At 38.3% G+C, this 9,107-nt stretch overlaps 1 protein-coding gene across 2 annotated transcripts; it reads right to left on the bottom strand.

Annotated features, from left to right (window-relative positions):
• Positions 1–1,252: 1,252 nt before the first annotated feature.
• Positions 1,253–7,943, bottom strand: ephx5 (epoxide hydrolase 5). 2 transcript variants are annotated; one of them, XM_034003410.3, is made up of 9 exons: positions 7,777–7,943; positions 6,304–6,529; positions 4,843–5,023; positions 4,055–4,267; positions 3,637–3,766; positions 3,112–3,326; positions 2,864–2,972; positions 2,283–2,408; positions 1,253–1,974 (listed from the first exon to the last, which is right to left on the bottom strand). In XM_034003410.3, exons 1-9 carry the CDS (start codon positions 7,803–7,805, stop codon positions 1,776–1,778), a joined length of 1,428 nt encoding a protein of 475 aa, XP_033859301.3. In that variant the 5' UTR covers positions 7,806–7,943; the 3' UTR covers positions 1,253–1,775. The 2 variants fall into 2 exon arrangements, with proteins under 2 accessions (XP_033859301.3, XP_034777050.2); XM_034921159.2 differs by lacking the exon at positions 7,777–7,943 and adding an exon at positions 6,866–6,975.
• Positions 7,944–9,107: the final 1,164 nt, after the last annotated feature.

The following is a 9,107-nucleotide window of genomic DNA, read 5'->3' as shown; positions in this document are numbered from 1 at the left end:
GTAACCTTTCTTTCAGTGGAAGATTGTGTTTCTGCCCTCGCCCCAGGATCATTCGTGTAGCAGAGGCAGGGTCTCTTTGTATCTATGTGATCCAGACGGTATAGCTTTACTACCATTGTAAAAAAATTAATAAATCAGGAACAAGCGTATTAATACTATTATGAACAGCGGTAACAAGAAATTATAAACACCTAAGTAGAAGAGTTCCTGCAGCATGCTTTTTAAACAATCACACACATTAACACAAAACATATCCTGGACTGATAACTTTTTTTGATGGAAATGAAGTTACGATATTCTTTTTTATCAGTCGGAGGAAGTGCCAGTCGGTTCGATCGTTCAGTGCGGAAGGTCCCGCGTCCGCGTCCCACCTCTGCCAGAGATGTTTTGTAAATATATTTATTACTTATTAAAATTAAACCCCCAAAAAGCAATGATTTTGTAAGAAGTTTAAACCTTGAAGATATTATATTTTTAGAAAAAACATTGGTTATCTTTTAAAACTGTGCAAGTTTTAAGTCAAGTCTGACCTAGACTGTCGCGCTGCTATAGGAGGTGGGGGTTGTTAGTAAGTTTCATTTGTGCGACAGTTACTGCAGTGAAACTGGGAACAGGTTTGAGTAGTGATAGCACATAGAGTACCGTGGAACGGGTGTCGGAGTCAAACACACCAGCTGTGGCGAGGGCAGTGGAATAATAAGCAAAAAAAACTAGCAAAAGACTGATGGAAATCTCTCTGGTGAGCTACCTGGAGTTTAAAATGCTGCTGGAAACTATGGTCTCTCAAAAGTCACATTAATAGTAGGCACGGCACATGTATTATTTTTAATTTGTTATTAAGTTGCAATGGTAACATTGCTTTTATTTTAGTCAATGAATGTGTTGTTGATTATTTCTTTATGTATTTTAATTGGCGGTTTCTGGCATTTGGGTGTGTTGTTGGGTCTGGTGGCCCTCATGGCTGTTTAGGGCCACACGCGTGTCCCTTCCATTCGTTTCAGTTGACCACCACTGCTCTAGTACTAGTGCTTACAGTAGAATCCCACTCTGCAATATTCTGGTTTAAAACAATGGCTCGCTAATTGTATTGGATCTTTGTTTAGGTCCTGTACAGCAGTTATGATAAAATATTCTACTTGTATTTACTATTTTCTTCATAATATCTGTACCCTGGTTTGGTTTGAACATGCACAGTGATGTACAACTTAACCTTCTCTTAACAAAGGCACAAAATGGAGCTCATTGTATAATGTTATTTGAAGTTCAAGATTTTATTTATCATTGAAACTTGACACTTCCATTACACATTTGTTTGATTTCACAATATACTATAACAAGTTATTGCTAACAAAGTGAGAATAGTTTAATTGATTTGAGTTTGTTTAGAAATAACAAATGTAATCCTGATTTTAAAAGCCTACAAATTTACATTGATTACTGAAGTCCACTATCAACCATTTGTTTTCAGATGTAATCTTTTATTTGATGTAATTATTATTATTATTATTATTATTATTATTATTATTATTATTATTATTATTATTATTATTATTATGTGTTTATTTAGCAGACACCTTTATCCTGGGACTTGACTGATTGGTTACTTGACTGATGTTGCTATGGTGGCTCATATTGAGGATGTAAAATAAAGAATTGGTCAGGTCAGATTATCTTGTGATCTTGTCAAGGTCCTTAATGAGCCATTGTATTCTGCAGATGCCATTACATTTTACAGCACTTGTTACAACAAAACATTGTCTAGATTTAGTTCTAAATCACTTTTCCACTTTCTTCACAAACTGTCTGATGTCCTCTGCTAGCAGTTCTGGCTCCTCGAATGCTGCAAAGTGGCCTCCTCGCAGCATGTAGGAGTACGAAATGACGTTCTTGTAGCGCGGCTGGGCCCAGACTAGAGGAGCGTGCAGCAGCTCATTGGGGAAGGCAGCCAGTCCAGTTGGGACACGGACACCAATCCTGAAGAGCAATGGAAAGAAAATCAGTGTTACTGCGATTAAAACGTGTGTTTATCATCCGACCCTAACTATAACCTAAAAAACAAATAGATATCTACATTCAGTTTTATTAGTTGTGTTCAGAATCACCAGTCAATTTGGGTGAGATCCTGTCAGCAACATGATAAAAGACTGATCTGAACTGAATCACTGACTAGACCACCAGGATATTTAGGCTTTTTCTTTTCAAAGTCAGTCTGCCACTACTGGTATAATAATGCATATTCTGCCCACAATGACAAGACCAAATTTAAAAGAAGATGATGTTACTTTGCATCAGGCCTCTTCTCTGGGTTCCCGTTCAGATTCTCTTTATAAAACCTCATGGAGGAAACCATAGAGCCTGTCACCCAGTAAATCATTACATTGGTCAGTAGGTCATCCAGGGAAAACTTCCTATAAGGGGACAAACAGACACAAAGGTTAAAAAATGTAAAAGACCAATTAAAAGGATATATTGATTGAGGGACTAAAAAGTGTAAGGAAAGGAAACCATGTGAACAAGCAGTAGACCCAGTCAACAATAATGTCACCGTTTAACTGGAAGTGAAAATATTTAAGAATTATTTTGTTTTTAAGCCCACTTTGAACAATTACTTTCCAGCTGTTTTGGAGAGAGTTTATTTGTTTATCAACACTTTTAAATAGTCCTTAAAACATTTCTTAAATAAAAAACTTCAAAATAGAAACTCATCCAGATCCACATCCACACCTGGCCAGGGTAGTCAGAAACAAACTTATTGGGCATGTTTTAGTTAAAAAAAGTAAAAAGTGCCTTAAAAGCAAGATGTGGCAATACAGAGTTAATCTAATACACTGAAAGCACTGCACAGACTGAGGGGCGTGCACACCTTTCCAGACCCCCATCCTCTAGGTCTCTGAATTGCTTATCAGTCCATGTGGAGAACTTCTCCAGAATGTAGGCTGCCAGTCCAACTGGGGAGTCATTAAGCCCACAGCCTGTGAAGAGAGAGCAGGAGCAAGGTTAATTATCATAACCAGAACCTCTGATTGCTTCGTTTTGTTTTCTTTAAGACCAATGTTTTAAGTAACATGTTTTTAAAAAATCCTTAATAAGTTGGTAAGCCACAGCCCTGACCTGCAGTGTCGGGTTTGGTGGCCTGGATATGCATGTACCCCGATTCTCTCAGCATTTCATACACGTTCTTCTTGAAGTAAGGGAAGATGCGCTTCACGTCCTCCCTGGTGAATCCCACCAAGAACGGCACGTAGGCACCCAGGAGCAGCGAGACGAGCATCTGCAGGTTGTGTTTTGTCACCGGGAAGAAATTCAAATGAAGTCCTTTCACATTTCTAGAAGGAAAATTATTTATATTATAATACACTGACAGTGTAGTATTCAGAAAAGTCCCTCATCGCACTACAGCTACTACTGATGCTTTTTTTTAAATACACAGTGATTTAGTGACATCTCAGCTCTTTAAAATCACGCTGTAAATGCTCAAATTGTCCTGTAGAGACTCAGGTTTCTATACTATTAAAATTGCTGCAAAGGAAACTTCAGAAGTTGAATCATGATGCAACAAGCAGCAACTTCTGGATTTAGTCCACACTACTTCTCCAGCTGACAAGTTATTTGAATTCTAAAACTTTCTGTACTCACTCAGGTCTCATCTGTGCGATGTTGGTGGTGATCAGACCCCCCCAGTCTCCACCTTGCATGTAAAACTCCTTGAAGCCCAGCCGCTGCATCAACTTGTAAAATATGCGGGCTGCAGCAATCGAGTCGAACCCTAGAAACAGCAGAACAGGACGGAGGGACTCAGACTCTGTTTTCTGCATTTTTGATAAACAAAAAAATGAACTTCTAATTTAAAAACCTAATCAGATTAAGATAAGTTACCCTCCATGAAAACTCACGTGAGGGTAAGACATCAACTGTCTAAAATATACTATGTAGGGTAAGTAAACTAGATGATCGTGTATTTGAAGAGTAGCATTTTAGAACTAGATATACGTCACTGGGACAGGTAGCCTTGGGGCACATATGACCAGATTTCTTTCCGTCACCTACTGCCCACCTGTCTTGTGGGGAGCCTCTGAGAAGCCATAGCCAGGGATGGAGGGGCAGATCACCTCGAAGACCAGCCCGTCTCTACCCTCGGTCAGCAGGGGGAGAATCTTGTAGAACTCAAAGAAGGAGCCTGGCCAGCCGTGCACCATCAGCAGGGGCTTTGCAGAGTGTCCTTCCTGGAGACCAGAGGGACGCACATGGACAAAGTGGACATCCAGACCTGAGGGGGATAGACACTTTAAAAGAACAGGATCCATAGCTACCATGTTATTTAGGGTCATTCCAGCTCACATGTGTGTGCCCCACAAGGTGAGAACACCAGAAGATTGCTAAGATGACAATTTTGATTGCCTTTGACTCCATGGGTGAAAGAAACTAGACAAATAACACTGATATAATTTTAAAGCTTGTGCTGGAATGACCCATTTGTGTTTATGACCTTATTTTAGAAAGTCAGTATCAGCCATGCTAGAAAACAGCAATGAAGGTGTCCATAGCAATGTCTATTCAATTGATTTCCTATTTGCCAGCTTTCATTTTAAGGACCTCAAATACAGTACAACAATTAAATTAAAAAACGTTTTGAAAATACGTACCAGTAAATATAACTTCTTAGAGCAAGGACATTCGATTGGTTTGCTGTTCTGAAGTCCTGTCAAGGTTACATTAATAATTCCCCTTTCCCTGGCTTTCATTTAAAACACACATTTCCTATCTATCAAATAAGTTTAAAAAAAAAAAAAAAAGAATTATAAAATATAAAGATATTGTGTAACTTATCAGTAAATACCTCACCTTCAATTTTGGTTTTGAAATGTGGGTATTTGTTGAGGAGTTTGACCTGCTTTTTCCAGTCAAACTGGTTCCTCCAATAAGAAACCACCTTCCGGAGGTGGGTGGAGTTAAACCCATAATTGAACTGGCTATCCTCCAATGATGGGGTAAATCTGGTCTGGTCGATGCGCATGTAAAGATCCTGAATAAAGTTACAATAAAGTTAGTTTTGACTTGACATTATTTTTGTAGAGAGGAGTAGCATTGCAAGTTGTTAACTAAAAGGTATACATAAACTGCCAACAACAGAACCAAGAAAAGGTGTTTGCATGAGTGCTTTGAATTCTTACCTAAAATAAAAATATTCATACAGTTAACCTTGTGTAAAAAAACAAAGGGGTATGTTTTTAAAGAGTTTATCCAGCCTTTAATGAACTCCTGTTTGTCGAATGGAGAAAAACACCTACTGACTTTACAAAACCAGTATCAAACATGAAATATAATGTAACTGATGGTCTCTTTAAGCACTCTCACGTTGTTTGTTTCTCAGTTTTATGCGTTACTGTTGACTTTTCATCTTCCAACGTCTCCTCTCTCAAACTTTAGCTTCTGCAAGCAGGCAAACATGTTATTATTGCCTTCTTGCTGCACTATACTATATATTTGTATTTGTTTTTTTCTTATTAATATTTGGCCTATAAATAGCTTGACAGATATTTTAACAACATTAATTAGGTTAATTACTACCACGCTAGGGTATGCCATCAAAACAGTTATGATGTTTAGTTTATAAATCAAATTTACAAATTGATTATAATTATGTATAATATATATATATATATAACTCATTTAATCTATCTTATTCAATATTGTCCAAAAGGTTTTTTTCACAATTAAAATGAGGTAGTTTGCTTGGAACTAACATCACGGTTAACCTTGGATAAGGAAGCACAGATGCATTCTTTGTGTGGGCTGTTGAACTGAAGCTTCAAGGTTGCAGCCTTGGAACTGAAACATGTACTATACGTAGTTTAGTGTGCACAACCTGTTCCACACAGCTGGTAATATGCCTTTTAATTGCACAAAGAATTTTAGGAGAGGGGCTATGCAATTTTCTGAAATCTGAACATCCACAGATTATGTGAGTGAGCATCAGAGAACTCTGAATGCATCTGCAATTTATTATTATTTTATTATTTGTTTATCCAAGGCGACTTACAGAGACTAGGGTGTGTGAACTATGCATCAGCTGCAGAGTCACTTACAATTACGACTCACCCGAAAGACGGAGCACAAGGAGGTTAAGTGACTTGCTCAGGGTCACACAATGAGTCAGTGGCTGAGGTGGGATTTGAACCGGGAACCTCCTGGTTACAAGCCCTTTTCTTTAACCACTGGACCACACAGCCTCCTAATTAACCCAGTATTTGTATTATTATAGTAGTCTGTGGGTGTGTTTTGTGTAAAATGTCCTTCAAGTACCTTTATTTCTTCATCTGAAGTTTCAATCTGAAAAGGGTGGATTTCCTCATCTTCAGCCAGTGGTTTCTCCCCAGCACCCCACCAGCCGTCTCCCATGGGGAGGGTCTTGTTCTTGGTCCTCCTCCGGATCACAAGGAAGTACACCAAGAGACCCCCGGCTCCCACAGCCGTGGAGACCACCAGCAGCTGCAGCCTGGAGAGGTCCATAGAGCTGGGCAACATGTCTCTGTGTGCGAAACAGGGAAGGGACTCATCAAAACACAAACAAGCTAGAAGAGCATTACTAGATTAGATCCATCAGGCAGAGTTTTACAACAAGAACCATTTTAAGATTTTGATTGTGCCTTTTACATACTAAAGTCAACCAAAGCTCTAAACTGTGATGTGAAAGCAGAAAAGACAGGAACAAATATGTTCTAGCTGAATCCGATGGTGTTATGGTCTGATTATGGACACATGCTAGTGTGTTCAAATACGCTATAATTGAGTTTGTGTTAGCATTAGATCTACCATGTTAAAGACTGCTGACGGATCAACAGTCAAGATTGTCTGTAATCCTTACCCCAAATAACACCCAGTAGATCAAGCGCTGCTAGTGCAACAGAAGGTCATTCACAGCATTTACGATAGAATCATCTTATAACAAATGCACATGCATCTCAACTAGTATATGTACAGCAGTAAAACTCATCTAGTCAGGAGAATTTAACTCCACCCACACCCATCATTACTAAAAAAAACAAAACAAAAAAAACGTCCTAACTAATCCCACCCCTTTGGAACATAATAAATGTAACCTTTGGATCCATTGAACTTCGACACACTTTGTTATACTTTAACTATACGTTTAACTTTTCTTTGTGTGAAAGTATTTTACTGTCTTTAATCTTGTTATTCCATAATGCTGCTGTTCACTGCTAATTTTTTTTTTATTAACAGATCTACTTTAATTGCAGTATGGTCAGATTTTCTGCATAGTAAATACATTTATCGAAAAACAATTTTAAATACATATTCTGATCTACTATCTAGTGTATGATGATGTTTAAATGCATTTCGTGATCTTATAATTCTCTTCCCTATAAATAATCGTTGTTTGTGTGATATTCAGTTAGTACTGTATAATATTTTAATTCGTGCAACATTTACTGCAATATTTGTTACAGAACACAATACGCGCCCGTAAAAAAATAAAAATACAGCGTGCACTATTCGTTTGCAACTTAAAATGCAAAATAAATCATAAAGCTCATAAACTCATGACAATGAAAAAAAAATAACACTGATCTACGTTAAAATTAATCGATTGTTGACTTTTCAGTTGTGAATGCGATGTTTATAAAAAAAAAAAAAAATAAAAATAAAAAAAAGGCTGGAAGGAGGGCTACGAAAATATGATCTTTATCAATGAAGAAAACGTGTTTGAAATATTTGACAAAACCAAAAAAAACATTAATAAGTATGTTTACTCACTTTATAGCTTCTGACATGTGACCAAGCATGACAGGAATCCTGCAGAAAACAATCTAAAGCAAAGGTGAACAGACGGTACACGCTACGCACTTTCTCTAACTGCGCACAGCTGCAGTTTAGGTGATGTAGTTCGAGAAGAATTCATCTACACGTTAGCAAAACTGTGCCACCTCCTGGCTATTTATTTGATGCAAGCCATTGGAGGGCCTAGCACAAGAAGATTCAAGGCTTTTTCTATGAGGTGCCGTTTGGGACATAATTCACCCACTGATATAGACGTGCACTATATATTGAGACGCATGCACTGTATCCTGAGATGCATACACTATATCCTGAGATGCATACACTATATCCTGAGATGCATACACTATATACTGTGATACATACTGTAATGATCCCTTATATTAATCCTAGCTCTGCACCTTTAAGGTTTGGGGCTCTTGAGAGACTGACGTTAAACTCCACCTCCCAATTTAGGAGATGCATTGTGAGCACAGTTGCCAAGTCCTCTTAGAATACGCGGAACGGGGCTTGTTCTTTTTAAAAGTCGCGGGTTGCAAGGGAACATACAACACTGAGGAAACAGAGACCATGGCGCATGGATTACCTTTTTAATAACGGAAGTACACACGCATTTATTATTTTTTTATATTTTTAATGTGTAATTTAATGTAGTATGTATGGAGCAATACTATAACTACTAAAAAAATGTGGAATTTGTATAAACACCCCCACTCCCCTCCCTCTGAAATGGATTGGGCTTGTTTTGAAAGACAGTGCCGCTTCTTTTTTTTTTCTCGTGACACTTGCAAAACTGATTGTGGTTTCTGCGTGTTGTATGAAGGGAGTTGAACAAGTAGGGCATTGCGGTTAAAAGTTGTGCAGGGATATCAGAAGATTAAAAAAAGATTAAAAGATTAACATTTTTCATAGTTGGTACTAAATAGGAGGCTGTGTGGTCCAGTGGTTAACCACGAGGTCCCCGGTTCAAATCCCACTTCAGCCACTGACTCATTGTGTGACCCTGAGCAAGTCACTTAACCTCCTTGTGCTCCATCTTTCGGGCGAGACGTAATTGTAAGTGACTCTGCAGCCGATGCATAGTTCACACACCCTAGTCTGTAAATCGCCTTGGATAAAGGCGTCTGCTCAAAAAAAAACACCCTGTCGGGGAACTCGTACTACTATCTGTATATTGACTATCTGTGGCTTGTGTATCCGATTGTGCGGACGAGGTACCTAAGTATGTGATGGAAAATAAGATGAGGCCTTCCCAAAAAAACACCTGGAAGTTGGTTACTTATTCCCAAACCACCTGGAAGTTGGTTACT

This window comes from Acipenser ruthenus, chromosome 5, assembly GCF_902713425.1.
Source record: "Acipenser ruthenus chromosome 5, fAciRut3.2 maternal haplotype, whole genome shotgun sequence".
In the NCBI taxonomy this organism is placed as follows: domain Eukaryota; kingdom Metazoa; phylum Chordata; class Actinopteri; order Acipenseriformes; family Acipenseridae; genus Acipenser; species Acipenser ruthenus.
The sequence above is the reverse complement of the archived record's forward strand: the minus strand, read 5'-3'. Positions and strand labels throughout refer to the sequence as shown.

Bases quoted from the DNA above. Each gene is read 5' to 3' on its own strand.
- ephx5 (XM_034003410.3), bottom strand. From the start codon at position 7,805: ATGCTTGGTCACATGTCAGAAGCTATAAA. The intron at 3,327-3,636 runs GTGAGTACAGAA...TTTTCCTTCTAG, and splicing joins ATCGCACAGATGAGACCTGA to AAATGTGAAAGGACTTCATT. The intron at 2,973-3,111 runs GTCAGGGCTGTG...CTCTCTTCACAG, and splicing joins CACCAAACCCGACACTGCAG to GCTGTGGGCTTAATGACTCC.